This window comes from Apteryx mantelli, chromosome 3, assembly GCF_036417845.1.
Source record: "Apteryx mantelli isolate bAptMan1 chromosome 3, bAptMan1.hap1, whole genome shotgun sequence".
Taxonomy (NCBI): domain Eukaryota; kingdom Metazoa; phylum Chordata; class Aves; order Apterygiformes; family Apterygidae; genus Apteryx; species Apteryx mantelli.
The window spans coordinates 134,483,398-134,504,159 of record NC_089980.1 but is presented as its reverse complement, the minus strand read 5'-3'; the positions used below and the strand labels follow the sequence as shown (position 1 = coordinate 134,504,159).

The 20,762-nt window shown below is 49.9% G+C and overlaps 1 protein-coding gene across 1 annotated transcript; it reads right to left on the bottom strand.

Annotated features, from left to right (window-relative positions):
- Positions 1-6,359: 6,359 nt before the first annotated feature.
- MCM3 (minichromosome maintenance complex component 3) lies at positions 6,360-19,116 on the bottom strand. The gene is made up of 17 exons (XM_067294412.1): positions 18,991-19,116; positions 18,128-18,240; positions 17,307-17,515; positions 16,831-16,961; positions 15,878-16,116; positions 15,386-15,494; positions 14,426-14,579; positions 13,578-13,709; positions 12,895-13,103; positions 11,921-12,095; positions 11,143-11,269; positions 10,610-10,760; positions 10,189-10,329; positions 9,457-9,560; positions 9,057-9,139; positions 8,628-8,703; positions 6,360-8,228 (listed from the first exon to the last, which is right to left on the bottom strand). Exons 1-17 carry the CDS (start codon positions 19,069-19,071, stop codon positions 8,030-8,032), a joined length of 2,433 nt encoding a protein of 810 aa, XP_067150513.1. The 5' UTR covers positions 19,072-19,116; the 3' UTR covers positions 6,360-8,029.
- Between the last annotated feature and the right edge of the window lie 1,646 nt (positions 19,117-20,762).

Below are 20,762 nucleotides of genomic sequence, written 5' to 3'. Positions count from 1 at the left end.
GGGGCTACCTCTGGCATTTGTGGAAACAACATATGTGAGGTCAAGTTTCCAGGTTTCTGGATTTTTTTTTTTTCCAAAGCATCCAGGGTTTCCACAGCTCCCAAACCTGGAAATTATGGGAATAGTTTTGGATGTGACATTTTGATGTCACGTAGACAAAGAAGCACATTGCTCCCTGTAGCTGCTCTTTTCATTTAAGTTGCAAGAGGTTCATGTTCCAGGCAGTAGGAATCCTCTGGTGTTGCACGACTTGGTGACTTTCACAGGCAGAGGAAACAACATAAATAACAATGTGTTGCTCAACTCAGAGAAATTCAACAGTCAGGAGACTAGCCCTGGCTTTTTATCCTGTATTTTGTCCTGTTTGTTATTCAATGTCCTAAAAAAGCAGGGCTCTGATCTCTAATCATGTCACGTGTTTCCATACCAAGATGCAGACCAAAATCTACATCTGGAGTAAGAAAGATCCTTTCTCCAACCTGTGGGGTAGAGCATTTTGAGTAGCAGGAGTCAGGGTCTTACTTGCCAATCTCCAGAATGCTGCTGATTCAACAAAACATGCTTCCTTCATGTGATGGTGATTGACAGCTCTGTCAGATTACTAAAGTTAAACTGGTGAGGATTTTTTGTTTGGTTGGTTTGTGATACCACATATTTTCACAATAGAATCATAGAATAATTTAGATGGGAATGGACCTCTGGAGGTCTATGGTCCAAACCTCTGCTCAAAGTTAAATCAGATTGCTCTGGGACATGTCCAGCAGAATTTTGAATATCTCTAGGGATGGGGCCTCTCTGGGCTCCTGTCCCAATGTCTGACCAACCTTATGGTGAGATGTTTTTTTTCCTGTTATCTAACTGGAAATTCCTGCGTTTCAGCTTGTGCTTGTTGCATTTTGTCCAACCACCATGTACTTCTCAGAAGAGTCTGTCACCATCATCTCTACTACCTCCCATCAGGTAGTGGGGGAGAGCAAGGAGATCTTTCATTCACCTTCTTTTCTAAAGGCTGAACAGACCCTGCTCTCTCAGCCTCTCCTCATGTCATGTTCTCCATCCCCCTGACCATGCTGGTGGCCCTCACTGTACCTGCTCCAGTACGTCAGTGTCTTCCTGTACTGGGAAGCCCCTGACTGGACAGAACACTCCTGACGGGGTCTCAAAAGGGCTTTATAAAGCCTCTCTTCCCTCACTCTGCTAGCTGCACTCTTGAAAACGCAGCCCAGGATACCACTGGCCTTCTTTGTTGCAAGGGCACGTTACTGTCTTATGGTCCACTTGTTGTCCACCAGGAACCCCACGTCTTTTTCTACCACAAAACTTTCATTCTCTTTAACCACCCACTTATCTTGTCCATATCTCATCAGTTTGGCTATAAGGATACTATAAGGCTCAGGGTTATATCCATCTCATGGCAAGAAAAAGAAAGAACAAACCTCCCAGGCATGGTGCCGAGTACACTTTTAAAAACTGGTGGGTTAAAAAGGGAGAAAACATCTGGAAAACAGTGATGCTGCAGCAGGAAAGTTCTCGATGTAGACTGTGGTGGTGATCTCTTACGCATGCCCAGATGCACCCTGCCCCTATGTCTCGCTAAACAATTGGATCTACTACGTGGAAACCCTCACCCTATACTGGGTTTTCGGCAGTTACAAAGCTCAAAGTAGATATATATTTATATATGTGTGTGTAAATATATATATATGTTTTGTTTTTTTTTCTTTTCAGATTTACTAGTGAAGCACACCAAAACCTGGTTTGAAGCCAGGAGCCCTCCCCCAAACCTTTTAGAAAGGCTAGGGTCTAAAGGAAACATGACTGAAGGGCTTTTCCCCATATCATCTTCACTGTTCAAACCACAAAGAGAACTGATGTGCTTTTTGATCTGGGCTGATTTCTTCCTCTCTCTTGTCTGATGTTAAAAAAAAAAAAGAAGAAAAAAAAGAAAGTAAAACTGCCTTAAAAATAAAGCAAAAAAGGGTAAAAATGCTTAATTAACTTCTCTCTAGAAATTTGACTTTTTTTTCATCCAGGTGGTTCTGCAGCTGGGGGAACCTGGGGGAAATAAACATATTTTTATTAAAATTGTTTCGTCAATCTTTGTAGAGGGTCAAAATAAAGAAAGACTTGACCAACTTGTTTTGAAATTTAGAATTACGTACTTTCTCCTTCCCACTTCCACCTTCTCTCATCTCAGTGATCCACATCTAACCAGTACCTTCAGGGGTAGCTCTGCTTGGGACACTGAAGTTTGACCATGAAATACATACTTCAACTTTCAGACCCCAACAGAATTTGCAAGTCCAGCAACTGGACTTTCTACTGAGAACAATCTGACCCAGAGTTGAAACGAGGCAGTAAATGGGGAACAGCATGCAGCTGTTTTTAGGGATGACCATATCACTCAAAAGACTAATAATAAATATTTGTTGCAGAGACTGGGGAATTGGTTAATGCAACCACTGTCTTTACTAGAGATCTTAACACTTTTGAACCAGCTAAACAAACAGAATACACCCATGGAGAATACCTCCCACTTTGTTATTTGTTTGGAAAAAATCTTATGATACACTGGCTCTAAAATAGGAGGATCATTGATTTCTTTTTCTTTGTGGGCAGGAGGATTCCGTAGAGATTAGGAGTGGCTTTAAAGGGGTATATTGCAGATGTCCCTCAGCAAAAAAGATGCTACACAAACTCTTGTTCAAGTTTCCAAGCACCTTTTACACACGCTCTTTTTTTGTCTCTTCGCAAAACTAGTTTTCTGCATTGTGACTGTTGACATAAGGCTTTAGCAAAGGAGTTCTGGAGAATCAGCTTGCGATATTTTAATATATTCCCATCCTCATGTACCCCTCATCCCAGATCTGGAGGTTATCATCTCCCACTGTAATCGAGAACCTAAACCAGAGATGAAGGTAGGTTTGAACAAAGACACTACGCTGGTGCAATGCCACAACTTAGTGGGGCTTGTAAGGTCCAAAACTGGTCTGACAAAACCTTTATCAGTGAGCAAACAGCTTTACCAGAGAGCAATACCTGTGAAGTCTGCACTGGAGGAGCTGAGCCTCTCATCCTATCACTGGAGCCAGACTTTTCAGTAGTGCCCACCTTCTTTACACGTTCCCTTCAGATATTTATACACATCGATAAGATAGCCCCTGCACCTTCTTGTCTCCAGGCAAAAGTCCCAGCTCTCTCAGCCTGCCCTCATATGACAGATGCCTCAGTCCCTTCATCATCTCATCTTAGTGGTCTTTTACTGGACTCACTCCAGTAGGCCCACATCTTCCTTGTACTGGGGAGCCTAGTCTTGTATTCAGCACTCCAGATGAATGTCACCAGGGCTGAGCAGAGGGAAAAGATCACCTCCATCAACCTGCTGGAAACACTCTTCCTAATGTAGCCCAGGAAGCCTAATGTAGCTCATAAGCTTGTCTATGAGAACTTTATGGGAGACTGTCAAAAGTCTTATCAAAGTCCAGATAAGCAACATCTGCTGTCCCCTCATCCAACAAGCCAATCGTCTCATCATAGAAGTCTATCAGATTGGTTAAGCATGATTTCCTTCGTAAATGCAGGCTGACTATTCCCAGCGACCTTCTGGTCCTTCACACGTCTGGAAATGTTTTTCTGGGATTAGTTGCTCCATCACCTTCCCAGGGATTGAGGTGAGACTGACCAGCCTGTAGTTTCCAAGATCCTCCTTCTTGCTCTCCTTAAAGATAGGGGTGACATTTGTTTTCTTCCAGTCCTCAGGCACCTCCTGTGATCACCATGACCTTTCAAAGATGATTGAGAGTGGCCTTGCAAGGACATTGGCCATCTCCCTCAGCACATGGAGCTGCATCCCATCAGGGTCCATGGACTTGTCTATGTCCGGTTTGTTTAAGCATTCCTTAACCTGATCCTCCTTCACCAATGGTAAGTCTTCCTTGCTCCGGACTTCCCCTTAGGATTGCTCAAGGCCAGTCTTATCAGTAAAGACTGAAGCAAAGAAGGCATTCAGTACCTCAGCCTTTTCTGTGACCTTTGTCACCAGGCCCCTGGCCCATTTAGCAGAGGGCCCACATTTTCCCTAGCCTTCCTTTTGCTGCTAATGTATTTGTAGAAGGCTCTCTTATTGCCTTTCATGTCCCCTGCTGGTTTCAACTCTGGGTGGGCTTTAGCTCTCCTAACCCCATCCCTACATGCTCAGCGTCTCTATATTCCTCCAAAGACACCTGTCCCTGCTTCCACTTCTTGTACACTTCCTTTTTATGTCTGACTTTTGCCAGAAGTTCCTTATTCATCCATGCAGGCTTCCTGCCACCTTTGCTTGATTTCCTGCTTGTTGGGATGGACCATCCCATGAGCTTGGAAGAGGTGATCCTTGAATATCAGCCAGCTCTCTTGGACTGCTCTTTCCTCAAGGGCCGTATCTCATAGGATTCTTCCAAGCTGGTCCCTGAACAGATCAAAGTCTGTTCTCCTGATGTCCAGGGTTGTGATCCTGCTTTTTGCACTGCTCCCTCCTTGCAGCATCCTGAACTCTACCATCTCATGGTCATTGCAACCAAGGCTGCCCCCAACTTTCACATGTCCAACTAGCCCCTCCTTGTCTGTAAATATGAAATCCAACAGAGCACCTCAGATTTATACTAGTGGGGGAGACTCTGAGAAGAGTAAGAGAACACAAATCTTGCAGAAGAGCTGTCTTTTGGGATTTCCTGAGGATTTGGAGCTTGTGGGTGTGACCAGTGGATCCTTCAGGGCCAGGTGCCTCTGAAGCTAAACCTGCAGGTAGAAGAGAGCAGAGACAGGGACAGGAATGGTTCTTCCAGAGCCGGGTTTTAAGGCATTTGGGTTGGACCTAAATAGATGGGCCAGAGAATTGGTCTCGATATGGGATGTTACACTGCTGGCATGGTTTGGCCAACTAGCCCTAACCCAGGGGCATCTCAAGACTTGGCAGGGACAGAGACCCTTTGCATACAGATGCAGCTACTGTTTTTGGAGGGGAAAAGAGATTAGCTGTGCAAACACATGCTGGCCTGGGCCTCAGGGTCTGAAATCAGGTCCTGGCATGGTGGAGTTTACTGACAATGAAATAACCCCAGTATCAGAACTTTGATGTCCCTGTGCAAGCCATACTTCAGTCGGCCCTAATCATATTTTGAAGAAAAACAAACAAACAAAACACGCACCCACACACACCCCTCTTACTGATTTTAAGGCTATGGCACTTGGAGAGGGCAGCCAGGGGGCCAAGGCTCAGGTTGCCCGACCCAGTTTGGATTTTGATCAGAGAGAGGGTCCTTATACCAGAAAATGTTGGCAAAGGCTCAAAAAGCTGTAGATGCAATAAATAAGTCTTGAGTTAAAACTGAAAAATAAACGATGAGAAATTATGCTAGGGATCAGCTCTACTTCAGGATGGAGGGCACCAGCTAAAGACGACAGCAGTTATGGACCTTTGGGACCTTTTGTGGCTGGCCCGCTCCAGTTCAGCTCCTTTGTGCAACTTCAGCCCAGATAGACAAGGTTAATAGTAGATTTCTATTTTTATTTGCTGAATTTTACCTACAACTGCAAGTTTCCTGCTGCGGTGGCACAGTTTAAAAATCAAATCTCTTACTCGAGCATGATCCAGCCTAAGAGAACACCACCTACATCCTGCAGAAGATGCCCAGGTACACTTGGCCCGTTGCTCCTGCCCGGAGAGCTTTGCAGCATGGAGCTCCCACGGGGTTGGCGATGCAAGAGCCAAATGCTCAGTCCTAACTTTTTCCCCAGTCCCCAGAAGTTCAGGATGTGAGCTGGGTAAGAAAACCACTTGGACCGAACAACTCTAGCCATCTGTGTGTTTAACTCACATTCAGTCTCTGCCATTTTGAGGACCAGACACTGGCTATAAGCCCAAACTTACACTGCAGAAGTGTGATACATCCAGCAAGACGCTTAAGAAGCTGAAGGACCACAAGCGTACAAAATCCCCTACAAACCCGAAAATCTGCTGCCACAGCCATGTTGGGTATAGGGGGCTCAAAATGGGGCTCTTGACTCAGCAAGTCTGATCCATTCGCAGAAAAAAAGGGAACGAGAAGCCCTTCTGGAGAAGGGGAGATGCAGGGTCCAGCGTCCCACTGGTGAAGGGGCAGGGTCCACTGCAGAGCTCCTTCCCATGTTGTTGGCTCACTGAGGCCTTCTGCAAAGGCACTGCTGCAGGAGGACATGCCCTAAACCATCCCTGAACCGAGAGGGGCAGGCAGCTCCTTGAAGGCTTTTTATAGCAGTGCAGGTCCTCATGAGACAACCAAGTCTTGTGCCCAGAAACAGGAACAATCTAAATCCAAGCAAGCAGTAAACCCTGGGAGAAATAGTATCTAGACACATTTTATTATTCAAGTAAATATTTATGGCATCACTGACACAGAAAATCCTGGGGCAGATGCTCTGTTTCATTTGCCTAAGTATGTGAGACAGACACCCCGAGACAGGCAAGGGCCACAGCAAACAGCCTGTGCTGCTCAGGACCTTGTCCAAAGGTTAACTTTTTATTCACTAGGACAAAAAAAAAAAAAAAAAAAAAAAAAAATAATTCCGACTCTTCGACAGTTCTGGCCTCATGAGCAGCTGAGAGAGGAGTCACTGTGCATTCAGCTCTTTTTGAAAGCCGTCCCTGGCCACGCGAGTTTGCTAGTTTCTAGTAATAGAGTCTTGCTCCGAGAATTGGCCACCTACACATTCCCCAAAAGCAAGACAGTTAAACAGATCATCCAAAAATGAGGGAAAGCTTTTATAGTCTCGGTAGCTTGAGGTTACCTTCCACGTTAACACAAGGAAATGTGCAGTGATTTAGTCAGGACTTGCAGGCGATTTAAGAGCCCAGGTCCTAACAGCTTTCGCAGACTGGGAGTACTTCTTAAAAACTTGACCTTTCTTTGCTACAAAAGGTTTCCCTTTTGCGGTGGGTCCTGCTATATTCATAGAGGAGAGATTTCAGACTAGAGAACCCAGGAAGAGGTTCAGGGAATTCAACAAGGAAACAAAACAAAACAAAAAACAAAAAAACCCCACAAACACCTAAATAAGCCCTCCCTTGCAACTGCTGCAGCCATAAAAGACTGGAGACCTATTCTACATGTCCCAGGTCCCTCCTACCTGCTCAGGGCTGAAATTCCCAGCAGGGTTGCAAAAATCTAGAAATCAAACTGAGCCATCAGTGCAAAGCAGGCGGGACTGTACTTGCTCCTGCATCACCAGAAACTGTCCTCTATGAGCCAGTTAGGAAACCAGTGTTGAAAGAGACTGGATGGCACAGCTGAGAAAGTGCAGGCATTAGGGATGACCGTCTTTACCTGCAAGACAAGCAGATCTAGTTTATGTAATTGGGGAAAATTAAAAAAAAAAAAAAGCTTCACTACCAAGAGTGGAGCTTCAATATCACTTCTTACCACTACTGCTATTGAGCACTGGATTCCCAAATCCTTTTTATTTGAAGGCTGAAACCATTATCACCAGCTGGTGAGCTTGTGCATGGTTACAGCGAGAAAACAAAAAGCCTGTGTTTTACGCACTAATAAAAAAAGTGGGAGGCAAATAGACTGCTTCCAGCCTGGTAAGTCTCCATTCAGCATGAAAACATAGGTTTATGTGGGCAGCTGCCTGCAGACAGGAGCCCTGCATTAAAATCAGACAGCCTCAAGTAAAATCAGGCTGACCTCTTGAGCTTGCGTATGACCAAGACCAAAGCTAAAAACAATACATTAAGATCAATAATTTGCACAAAAATTTTTCTTTTTGTTACTTGCAAAAATAAACCTCTCCTAAAGTACTCCAGTTTGGAGGCAGCGACACTAGGAGAGCTTTCAGAGCTCCTGGCCTTTTTGGTGCCAGCAATGCACAGCAAGGACTGTAAAGTGCACAGACTCAAGCTCCCCAAAGTCCAGCTCAGGCAGACAAGGCATTCAGGAGGGGGCTGAAGGCAAATACAAACAGTCTCCAGATAGAGAAGTCCATGAGGATTTGGACTCTTCTGCCTAGAGGCTCAGATTAAAAAGATAATGTCATCAGACACCATGATCTGGTTGTCATCTTGCATGTGGGCTAACGCCACCTTCACTTCAGCTGGTGAGAAGGGCTCAGGGTTGTCCTGGTTGATGGACTCCATTGCACTCTTCAGGCCCACGGACTGGGCATGGGAAGCTTTGAAGACCTCCAGAAGGGCAGCCTTGAATGCTTTCAACCTAGGCAGGCAAGGTGGGAAGTAATTCACATCAGACACTGAATGCAAGTCCTTCCCTTCCCTGTCCTGAGTTGTTCCAGAAGCAGCACCCAGCAGGAGAGCCAAAATGGGAGCAGGGAGCATCTGCCACCCAGCATGGGTGTGCTTTAAAGACCTGGCACCTCTGGTTATGCCCACCGAGCTGCTACATCCACACAGCCCATCTCAGACCCACAGATACCAACTCCAGGTATTCCAGCTATTTTTCAGCTTAGAGGAAAAAAAAAATCCTGCTACATTACCATCATGAACATCATCTACCCCACATCTATGTTTCTACTTGTGCTACAGCCCCTGCACAGGCTTGCGCAGAGACAAATCCCTCCTCTTCCTCCCCCTGCTTTTATGGCCCCTCACTCACCTCGGGTCAGCCAGCTCTGGCTTCTTTGCTTCACCAGCAGTCGAAGGTTCGGGCGTCTTGGGAGTAAGTGCCTGGACTGGAGCAGAAAGAGGAGAGTTACGTTCACCCTGGCCAAAACGCAGACCCGCAGCTTGACACAACCCTTTCCCCACTGCAGTGCTAAAGGCTTTACTGCGCTCGGTTACAGACGGATGAGAAAGGAGCCCAGCCTGGGGCTTCTGGCAGGATCTACATGGAGGCAGCCCATCCACTAGCTGAAAAAGGAGAGCACGGCTGGAGCAGCACTGGGTTTCCAGGTACTGCACTGTGCCAAGGACCCCGAGCAGCCCCAGCATGGGGTCACTTCTCATTGCAGTGCACAAGCCCACCAGCCCAGAAGGCAGCAGCACCCTCAAAGAGCCATGTGCCAGTGAAATCTCAGGCACTCACCCTCTGGCATCTCCTCCTCCGCATCACTGAAGTCATAAGGGTCATAGGAGTCTCCTTCATCCCCTGAGCGTGCCTTCTTCCTCCTGGGTGTGGAGAGAGAAGGTCACTTCCCTGCACTGAATCACAGACCTCAGGAACGCTACAGAGCTCCTTGAAACATCAAGCTCGGACAACACAGGGTACCTGCGGCTTGCAGTTAAACCCAGAACCTGTCTGCCATCAATCCAGCCATAAACCTCCACGCACAGCAGGGGATCTGATGTAAGCATTCAGGTGCTCACCTAGTTGCCACCACAAGCCTCAGGGAAGTCAGCCTGCCCCTGCTGGCAGCAATTATACTGGCCAGAAGAGGCCAGCACCTTTGGGCAATACCTCCCCTTCTCCTTGCTCAGGCTCCTACCTTCTCTTCCTGCTCTCCTCCTCAGGCTGCTGATCCTCCTCCTCCTTTTCAGTCTCCGAGTCATCCTCCGCCTGCTTTTTGCGCTTCTTCTCTTTCTCCAGCACCTGTACAATGAAGGTAGGCAGGATTCAGCCTGCCTCTGACGCAGGTAGGATCCCTGTGCTGTCCCAGAGCATCGCTCCTGCCTGCTCCCAAAGCAGACCTGCCTCCCTCCAAAACGGCCTCACCGACTAAACAAGCCAAAGGGTTTCAGTCCTCTCCAAGAGACCTGTTTGCCCAACCTTCCCTTGCACAGGGAAGCAGCCTGAGCCTAACACACACCCCCACACATGCCTGTGAGTTAGGCGAGGGCTCAGCCACGTCCCCAAGCCCCTTACTCCAAACAGCCCATTGCCAGGAGGGGAGGTGCAGGGCAAGGCTTCCTGGAGGTATTTTCAGGGTCACCAACAAGGCACACCAGCATGTGTCCTTCCCAGCCATGGACAGACAGACACCAGCCCTCTGCACTCCAGAGGGGGGGACAGCCATTGCCTTTCAGGCGCTAACACCACAACGTGGGGCCAGGAGCTCGCCGCAGCCCAGGTCTCATGCTGGCACTGAGAAATGGCCCTGCTGCTAGCAACCCTGGGTGCTCAGCCTGCACCAGGTTCAGAGCCCAGACCTCCCCCTTTCCATGATCCCTTCAGGACCCCACCGCTGCTAAGGGGCACCTTCCCCTTGCCGGGCTCCAACCTTTTTGAAGTAGGCAAACTGCACCAGCTCCACAGCTGCTTCTGCATCCTGAAGATCAACTGTCTTGTTCATCCTGGCCTTCGCATGGGCCGTGGAGAGGCGGATCAGTGTCTCCAGGGTACGGGCTGTGACTGGGGAGGTCTGGGGATGGAGAGCAAACGGCTGTGAGGCACCATGTCCTCATAGGGTCTGCTTGATTGCCAAGAGGCCCCATGCAGTGCAGGGCCCGGCAGGACCCCATGTAGCCTGGACATCAGCACCTGGGTTTGCCTCCCTTTGCAACCCCAGAAGGCGTCTCATCCAGGGCAGGAAATATCCATAATGGGAGAGGAGAGCATTTGCCTCAGTTTCCCTCCTCCTGGCATTAGAGGGAGGGAGGAAGCTGCTTGTCCATCACAAGCAGCACAACGGCAGAGCTCACCCTGGCGATGTCGGAGTTCATCTGGTTCTGGCTGCGCAGGCGGGAGTATTCCTCGGCTATGTAGTCTGCCGACTCTTGGGTCAAGACGGGCTTAATGATCTTTGCTACGTGGATGTATTTCCTCATGAACTCCATGCTGACGATCTTCTCTCTGTGGGAGATACACACACACCCATGTCCCCAAAGGGATAAGCAAAGGCAGCCTGCAAAAATGGGGCTGCACGCAGAAAAAGGGCAAGCGCTACCCAGTACAAGGAAAATTCAGCTCTAGGAGACATTCCCCAAGCTCTTGGTGGTGCCTGGCATTAGGAATCAAGTTCAGAGCAGCTGCCCAGAGTAGACATGTTTCAGAGCTCCCTTTACATCCTGCCTACACATTTTCACATGGATCATCTACAGCATCACTGTCCCCTGCTCTCAGCTGCCACCTGGATGCCAGATCTAGCACATTTTTTAGGTTGCTCCTCGTGCCGGAAACCCCCCGCAGAGCTAGAGGAAGGAGCAGCCACCAGGGCTGTGGACAGGGAACTCACTTCCTCCGGTGGGGCCCATGCAGGAGGTCATCGTGTTTCTCATACACTTGGAGCTCCTGTTCCTCCTCCTGGGCAAAGTCAGGGTCATCTGTAGCCAGGATCTCCACGGCGCTGCCCAGGGGCATGGCTAGGAAAAGGGAGGGTTACAGAGAACAGGATTTTAGCCTCTTGCAGTACCACTGGACCACAACGGTCTTCTGTGAGCAGGCCAAAAGGCACATGCTAATAGCACTCAGCAAAACCACATACACCGGCCCCAAACAGTTGGTAACAGGGGCCATGAGGTGGGGAGGTTGGACAGCGGGAAGGGTAAGATCAAGCAGCAAGGCAGTTTCACAGCCTGGGGAAGAAGAGTCTGCATCGAGGACTTCCAGCACCACGGTGCTGCTCCCTTTCTCACAAAAAACAACATAACGCCGCTTTTCCCCATGCTCCCAGCTCCTGGGAAAGGGAGCGAAGACATTCGGGTTGTGCCTCAACACAAGAACCCCAACCTTCCGCTATCTCTGGTGCCTCTGCCACGGCCAGGTGGGACAGAGCTGGGCAGTGAGCTACAGAGGACAGACGGAGACTCGTTGCCTCAGGGTCACGGCAAAGCAATATTCAATATCCCACAGGGAACAAGGGTCCAGTCCCTTCTTGCCTGCAAGCAATAGGGAAGTGACCACAGCCATAGAAAACTTGTAACTCATGGGCTCCCTATTGCCCAGCCAAGAAGGAGAGAGTAACCCCAGCTGCAGGACAGCCCAGGGCTCCCAGATGGCAAGAGCCGACTCACCATCCCCATCCTGCTCGTTGGGGTTGCGGTAGCGGTGCATTCGCAGGACGTGGTCCGAGATCTCCCTGTCCTGCTCAGGGTCCATCTGGTCCAGGACAATGAAGAGCAGGTCAAAGCGGGAGAGCAAGGAGTCCTGCAGGCCAATGTTCTCCATGGGCGTCTTGTACTGGTCGTACTGCAAGAGGTCGAGACAAGGAGTTAGAGGAGACCCTCTTGGGCCAGTGTAAGCCATTAGGAGAACTGGATGGACCTCCCCAGGCCAGGCCTTAAAGGATGGATGTAGAGCTGGCCAGACGCTGCCTGCAAACTCCAGGCAATACCCAGTCTGCTGCAGAAGTAAAGGGCTATTTTCCCCATACTGGAAGATGGCTAAAGCTCTTATTTGCAAGAAAAACCCATGGGTTTTTTTTTGTGCTCTCTTCTCAGGGTCTGTCACAGCCAGATTGAAGGCTACACACCAGAGGCTGAGCACCACTGCCCTCATCCTGGCTGTGCTTCCCCCAGCCAAGGCTGGGATATCCAGCTCGGGATAAATACCTGGGCACCACCAGCCACGAGATGCCATCCCAACACAGTCCCCCAAAAGCTCATGACCCAGGTTGAGGATTCACTGGGCTGCCCAGAGCAGCTCTGGCTGCTCTCCAGTCCCACATCTCTGGGGCAGAGCACTGAGATCCCCAGGCAGCACTGAGCCGAGTTAAGAAACTCCACAAGCCTCATTCAAGGACTTGAGCACAAGGTAAGAAACCCCACCAGCCCCTCTCACTCCTGGGACAACTGTGAAAAATCAGCAACAACTAAACATCCAGGTCTTTGCCCCAAACAGCCCAGTCCCATTAGCTCAGTAAGAACTGAGTCCCTAGTTTGTGGGGGGATCTTTTGGTTTTTAAGAGAGGCCTTTTCCACGAAGATAGCTCCCACCAGCCTTCCCCACAGAAGGGACCCAGCGTACCCCAGCCCTCACCCCCACTCACCCGGCCGTAGACTGGATTAGCCGCAGCCAGGACGCTGCAGCGGGAGTTGAGCCGCGCGTGGATGCCGGCTTTGGCGATGGTGACGCGGCCCTGCTCCATCACCTCGTGTATGGCCGTACGGTCGATGTCGGACATCTTGTCGAACTCGTCGATACACACCACTCCCCGGTCAGCCAACACCATGGCTCCTGCTTCCAGGCGCCGTTCGCCTGGGAAGGAAAAGGGTGAACCATCACTCAACAAGCCCCACAAGTCTGTCCCCTGCCATGACCCGCTGCACCATCCCTCCATCCCCGTGACTAGGCTAAGCCTTGAACAGCAGCAGCCGTTTTGGCTTGGACCTGTGCATCTTCTACCCTCCTTGAGGGCAGAAGGGCACTGAGGAAGAAGAACAGACCTACAAGGAGAAAGAGGACAAGATCCAGCCTGTTGGCTGTCAGCCAGCCCCCAATGGGGTGAACCTCATAGAAAAGGAAGAGAAGACCATCACCTGACAGAGGCAGAGATAATATCCCTAAACACTATTATCGTTGCCATAAAGCTTCTGGCCAGAGCAAGGCATACAGGTGCCACTGCAGGAAGAACAAAGAGTAATCCTGGATCTTGCAGAGACCCTGGCATCACCTTCAACATCAGCCAGCAAGCCTCTGCCAGCTCCCAGCAGGAGCCAGCCCGCTCCTTACCAGTTTCTTGGTCCGTGGTGACGGCAGCAGTCAGACCAACACCAGAGGAGCCTCTGCCGGTGGTGGGGATGGCCCGGGGTGCAGTGCAGAGCACATACCGCAGCAGCTGAGATTTGGCAACTGAAGGGTCTCCTGAAATGGAAAAGACTGCATTAAATCGGGGCTGACTGTCCAAGAAAGTAGTTTTGCAGAAAAAGAGCTACAGGTCCAGATGGGCAGCAAGTTGAACATCAGCCTGCAGCGCACCCTGACAGCAGAGCAAGCAAACAGTATCCTGGGCTGTCTGAGCAACACTGCAGCTGGCAGGGCGAGGGAAGGGATCCTTGTCTTCCATTTGGCACTTGTGACACCACATTACCGTGTCCCGTTTGGGGCTCCCCAGTGAGGAGAGATGAAGGAAAAAAAAGGGGGAGGGGGCGTGAGGGGGAGAGGTTGTTTAGCTTTTAGAAAAGAAAGTGAATGGAAGATCTCCTTGCCTTCCTCAACCACCTAACTGGAGAAAACAGAAAAGATGGAACCAGACTTCTCCAAGAGGCACATGGTGACAGGACCAGGGGCAACTCTGAACATAGGAAATCCCTCTAAGTGTGGTCAAGCACAGGGAAACAGGCCCAGAGAGGCTCTGGGATCCCATCCCTGGAGACATTCAAAACTAACTGGACAAGTCCCAGAGCAACCTGATCTACCTTGGCTCTGCTCTGTGTACAGCATCAGACTATGGGCCTCCTGAGGTCTAACCTCAGCTACTCTATGAAACTAAGACTGGCCTTCATTTTCCTGGTCCCTTCATCTCACCTCTCCCCCACCCAAGACCCAACCTAGGGTTCCTCTGCCCAGCATCTCCAGACCTATCAGCAAGATGTTGATGTCTCCTCGGATGCGGCTCCCATTCTCTAGGACTTTCTCCACTCCTCCAAGCAGCATACAGAGAAGGGCCTTCTTGATGTACTCATGCCCATGGATACTGGGAGCCAGGGATTTTGCCAGCTGGTCAAAGATATCCTAAGGCAGAAGAGGCAAAGCACAGCCCATAAGACAGACAGCAGCAAACAAGAACAAGGAGTAATTCTTTACAACTCTATTTGAGCACACCCATGCAAGAAAAGAGTTTATTCCTACCATAGAACCACACTAGTGAAAGTTTTTTTTTTTACACAACAGAAGACATTTATTGGAGTTTTCTTTCAATCATCCTACCCATGGCTCTGATGTCCTACATCACAGTCACCTCAGCAAGCACTGGAAGCAGCAAACCCAGTAAGTGCAAAGCATCCTCCTCTCCAAGATACAAAGCAAAGGCTAGATCACAGGATCAGGCTGGGGGACCCTCCTTTTCCCTTCTTAGCCCAAGACTTGTGATTTTGCTGTTTTCTTTCAGAGCATCGGTGATCCACACTGTGGTATCACTCTGTTCTTGGTTTTGAGGAGAAAGAGAGGAAGGTATTTCTTCTACAGACTATTTCTCTGGCAACCAGCTGGCAGATTCAGGAAACACAGATTTCCATCTGGACAACCATGCACAGTGCTGCCAACAATCAGGAAGCTCTACTAGTATTACAGAAGCAGCAAAACCAAGCCAAAACAAACAAAAACCACCCTCCCAGAATTTGATAACAGTGTGAGCAAAACGCAAAGAAAGCAAGTGGAAGATCCAGCAACGTTGCTAAGAGGAGTGAAGAGTTTACTCAAAGTCCACCCGAGAACACGACACGTTCTTAACCACATGTCAAGCTTTAAAATTGCTATAGCCAAAACCTCATGCTTGGACACAAGCCTGCCTAGAAGGCAGGCTCGTAAGATTTAAATACCTTGGAGCGACTCTTGCTGAATCTCTTGATCTTGGCCACATCAGCAGCAGAGTAGAGAGGCCGAATGTCCTTGCTCATCTGCTTCACATGACAGGCAATGAGGATAGTCCTGAAGAAGAAAGACAGCCATGGTCAGGTCTGCAAACCCCAGAGAAGCCTACAGGTCACAGCAACAGTGCCACAGAAATTTCCACATGGTCACCATTTGCTCTAGAAAGTCATCATGGAAGGCTGAAAAGCTCCAAGAACTACAGTCCTCCTCTGTCTCTGTCTAACTGGACTACTTTAAGAGCAACTGGAGCAACTTTAAGAGTGTCCAACCATCTCTGCATACAGCTGGACTTTACAACTCAATACTGATGCTCAGAAGCCAGTAGCAAACCCAGCTCTGTGATGGCTATCTACTTGCCCTATCTCACCTGCCAAAGACAGGACCCTACTGAAAAGGGGTGAGCAGCCTGGAGTTGTCCTTCAAGCCAGAAGGAGACTCACCTGAACGTCCCTGAAGTATAACCCCCTTTCTTTCCTGGCAGGCAGCGGTATGTCCCGACCACCTGGATGCGGTCCCCAGGCTTCACTTTGTCCACTAGGTCGTCATCCAGAATGACATCGACAGAGCGTGGCAGCTGCCCTGCTGGTGCCTTCTCGGGCATCTCCTGGATGGTGATGGTCTGATGATCCTTGTAGACTGAGAGGCCAAACTCGGTCTCCAAGGGATTATTCTCTTCATCCTAGAGCAGGAACGACCATAATAAGACCAGCATCATTTTTCAGGAGCACTGGAAAGATAGGTCAGCCGAGCAGCAAGAAGACAGGCTGCACCATCCAAAATGCCCAAGACCACTGAAAAGGCTTGTTAATGAAGTCTGCCAGAACCTGGGGTTCACCAGCTCCACAGGCCCCTGGTCTAACACTGTTAGCACCCAACAGTGCTGGTACTCTCTGTTTCTCCAAGGCCTGTTGCTAATGTAGGCAGCAATAACACATCACCCATGCAGAAGACAGTATGGGCACTGAGGACATAGCTCAGGTCAAACCTTCTTCCACTCCCAAATACAGACCAGTCATTCTGCCCAAGGGTGCATACATCCTCCAGGAGAGCACAGACATGCCCATGCTAACGCAGGTACCAACAGAAAGAAAACTGGCTGCAAACTCCTAACAAAAACCAGCTAAGCATCTCACAGCAGAAGCAATATTATAACTAACATCTGAACTTCCCAAACAAAAGCTGGCCTGGTGACTATGTGTCTAAAAGAGACTTTCTTTAAATGCTCCTTGTAGCTCTCTGGGTCTGTCACATCACACATTCTTTTCTCTACTCCGTGGACTATGTAGGCAAAGGGAAAAAGAGATCCACAGGGATTTGAGACCCTCAGCTCACAAAGAGCATGATCTCCCTGAAGGCGTTTGCTGACACTTCTCATTAGGCCACTTCACCTCACCTTTGTAGGGTAGACAGAGCTGGACGGGAAAGCATCCAGAGATGTCATGTCTGTATATCGTCGCTCAATGGTTTTCTTAGTAGCTGGGCAGTAATGGACACTCCGGACAATCTTTGGACGAACCAGAGAACCTGGGTTTGGAAGAAATGAGAGAAGAGTTGGGGCAAGAAAAGTCCCATCCATATGTCAGCCAGCAATCCTTGATGGGATTTCCACTCATAACTGCACTCGGGACATCTGCTGATAGACAGGGTCTATTCTGTGCCAGAATTTGCCAAGTTCTTTGTTATCAAAGACCATCCCAACATTCAGAACTTGTACTGAGTCCCACGTTCCCCCTCACACACGTTGCCAGGACATAACCTCAGCTTCTGGATGAACTACAGCCCTTCCACAGCAAATACCTCAACCCACTGCCCCTCAGCACAGCTACAGCTCAGGTATCCAGGTCTCCCCCCATCATACGCCACACTCACATTTAGTCACGATGCCCTCCACACAGACGACGCAGCTAAGGAAACAGGCGGTCAGCGTCCGGGGCGACACATGCTTGGAACCAAAGCTGCCCTCGAGCCCAATGTAAAAGTCCTCGTATTGCTTGGCATAGGTGGCGTCAACAGAGGCAACAAAATCCTTCAGAGCGCGCTGGAAGGCCATCAGCTCCTCAAAGGCATTGCTCAAAAGCCTGGAACAGGGGGAGGTGATGATGCCGTCAGTTCAGCAGCAAGGATCAGGCGCTACTGGCATGCTAGCAACCCCCTTCTGCCTTTCTCCATCAGGAAATCTGGGAAAACGCTCAAAGCTTTCCCAGGGCTCCATGCACTCTGAAAGCTTACTAGGAAGTCAAGACAAAAAAAAAAAAGCTTATCAGTTCCCTTATAGTCAGCTCAACTCCCACTAACAGCCAGAGGCTGTAGGAGTAGACTCAGCCCAAACATACCTGCAAAACCTCACATGTTCCTAAACTGATTTGCAAGCCTGGTCCAAAATAATACTAGCATCCTAAAAGGAGACATTTCATATCACACAAACAACCCCAGATTGCTGCAAATACTAGAACTAACAGCTTTTAATCAAATCAAGGGTTTGCAAGCTTTGGAAGGGATGGATGTCATGGGGGAAAAGACAAAGCCCATCTTTACAAAGCATTCTTGTGGTCCACAGGACAAGGTCTGGCCCTTCCTTGCCAAACACGATATACAGAAAATGAGTTAAACTTCTAAATCTGCATGGTGCCAGAGATGCGCCCCACCACCCCACTCAACACCCCTCCAAGCTTATCAGAGGCCCCCCTAACCGGCTGGCTCTCTTCTCGTTTTTCCTCCGCAGGTCATTGATGTTGACAAGGAGGCGGTACTGGTTGTCACTGATCATGTCGCGGACTTTGCTGTGGTAAATCCCTTGATCTTCCTGCAGGAGAAATACCCATTTTAAATGATCATATATATATATATGCAAATGATCATATATATATATATATATATATATATGCAAATGCAGCCCGAAGGAGACAATTTCTGCAAAGCATCTCTTGCTTGAAGCCTTTTAAAGAAGCTGGTCCCAGGGTCAAAGCAGCTTATCATAAGGAAAGGGTCCCACTGGGGCACTTGTTCAGTTCTTCCCACATACTGTAAGGGACCCTCCTTTCCCAAGGACTTCATGGATGTCTTTTACATTCTTGTATTTAGAAACCATCCTCATCAGATCTAGGTTGTCTGAGTCAACTTTGAGCTTGCATTTAATCTAAACACAGTAGAGGCGTGCGCTAGCCCGCCTGCATGGGCCGACCCAGGCAGCTCAGCGGAAGCGTGCCTGGGCAGTACCCGCACACCGCGGCGGCCCACGCACTCGCTTGCTGGCTCTTCCTTCGCATCACACCTAAAGGGAAGAGCAGCCCCTCACCTTGCCCAGCGCCCGCGGGTGGGACCCCCACGCTCGGCCTGCAGCAAGGCAGCGGGGCGGCAGGGGGTCGGCCCGGGAGAGCCCCCGCGGCCGGCTGCTGCCTGCCCCTGAGCTGCAGCTGCTGGATCCCAAAACGGGGCCGCAGGGGAGGGTGGAGGGGTGCCGGGGACAAGGAGGGAAGTGCCCCAGGGTCCGCCCCTACCCCGCTTCCGTGCAACACCCCCCCGTCCTCCAACGCAGCCCCTCTCCCGGCCTCACCTCATCGTCCAGGAAATCCAGGTAGTCGCGCTGCGCCTCTCGCAGCTCCGCGTCCTCCAGCGCGCCCGCAGGGGCCGCCATGCTCCCCGCCGCACCGAGAGGCCGGGCGGACCGCCGAGACCCCCGGGCAGGGGGGGGAGGAGGAGGGCGGCGGGGGGCGCACGGACGGCGCTGGGTAAGGGCCCGGGGCGCAGACCTCGCTCCGCCGGTGCCGATCGCGCCCGAACACGCTCCGCCCTTGGCGCCAAAACCGCGCTTTCCCGCCACCACAGGGCTGCAGCGCGGGAGGGGGGTTCCGCTTCCTTCCCACCGCCGCCTCTCATTGGGTGGTGCCGCCCCGCGCCGCCGAGCCGCCAGCCAATGCGAGAGGCGCAGGGATTCGCGGGAGCCGACGCGCCACGGCGCCGGCCAATCAGCGCGCGGAGGGGCGGGGGGGGCTGCCGGGGGGTTCCGCGCGGTCGCGGGAGCTGCGCCGCCGCGGGGTGGGAGTCAGCGGCGCGCTGAGAACAGGAGGTTTGGGTTTTTTTTTTTTTTTTTACTTTTAACTTTTTTCACTTATTTTCCTTTTGGATTTTGAGGAGACCTATTTTCGCGTGTTTTCGCCCCGAAGCATGCAGAGTGGGCGTTTCTTTTTCCCTTTTAGGAGGCAGCTTAAATTCTTCTTTACTGGCATGAGTCCAAGAATTGAGGGCTTGGAATTAAAAAAATAAATAAATACTGCGCAATTTGCAGTGAAATGGCGAGGTTCGAGCATGTTTTGGGGAGGTGTCGCAGGCAGAAATCACAGAAAAGGGGAGGTAGTTGCACTTCTCAGTTTTGGGTATCCAAAAAGCTCGCTGATACCCCGTTAAAAATATTCTTTGTTACTCCTTGAAAATAAATATCTAAACTGATACTCCGTTGGTTAAAAATGAATTACGAATTAAAAGCTAGAAACCCTCTATTTTATTCAGCAAGGCATGCAGACTTGTCTGTGTCCCCTAGACAGTGCTATAACTGAAAACAGTTGTGCTGGGGATGATAATAAATACTCGCTCAGGGTATGTTTAGCTGTGCAAAATGCCTCGTCAAATATTCCTCCTGCCTGAGGTCACTAGGGGGAGCAGCTTCGATTCACCAGCTTGCAAAGTCCCTGGAACAAAGGAGCAGGAAACAAGAGCTGCCCTGTTTCCCCTTTACCATTTATGCCTCTGGATCAGATCCCTCTAAACGCATTGGAGATATTATTAGTAACTGTTGTGAGTGGTTTAGGATATATGTAGCCCAAGTCCTCGAAGATATTCACCCCACAGATTTTTCACCTAATTCTGCATCAGAGTGAAAGTTCAGCTTTTCCTTCTAAAGTTTTAGGGCCTAATCCTCCTCCGGAATAACAACGGAGTATTAGATGTGGCAGGTTGGCAGGAGTAAGGGATCTAGTGCTCTGTTGCACTCTTTTTCCCCCCAGGGCATTTTATAAGCTCCTGAGCTGCACTCTGCAGCTGAAATACCCTTCCTGCCTATGTGTGCTCTGCAGTACCCATTGCCCTGCAGACTCTCCTCAAACCCATCTCTTTCCATCATTTTCTGGGCAATTCTTGTTTCTATTTCTGCTGACTTTAGTGGGGACGACAGGAAGATGAGTGAGCAGAGAAAGCCTTTTGGTGTGCCCGTACCACACGGACTTTTTGGCCTGATAAAAGAGGCATAAAAGTGCTACAAACATTTAGGGTAATGTATTGTGTGTATTTATCAACCACTGCCATGAAGGAAGAGTGCGAGAAATGCATGCA

Excerpts from the sequence above, each read along its gene's own strand:
- MCM3 (XM_067294412.1), bottom strand. The coding sequence starts at position 19,071 with ATGGCGGCCCCTGCGGGCGCGCTGGAGGACGCGGAGCTGCGAGAGGCG. Across the intron at positions 18,241-18,990 it reads TGGATTTCCTGGACGATGAG|GAAGATCAAGGGATTTACCA; the intron begins GTGAGGCCGGGA and ends TTTCTCCTGCAG. Across the intron at positions 16,962-17,306 it reads GGAGGGCATCGTGACTAAAT|GTTCTCTGGTTCGTCCAAAG; the intron begins GTGAGTGTGGCG and ends TTCCAAACCCAG.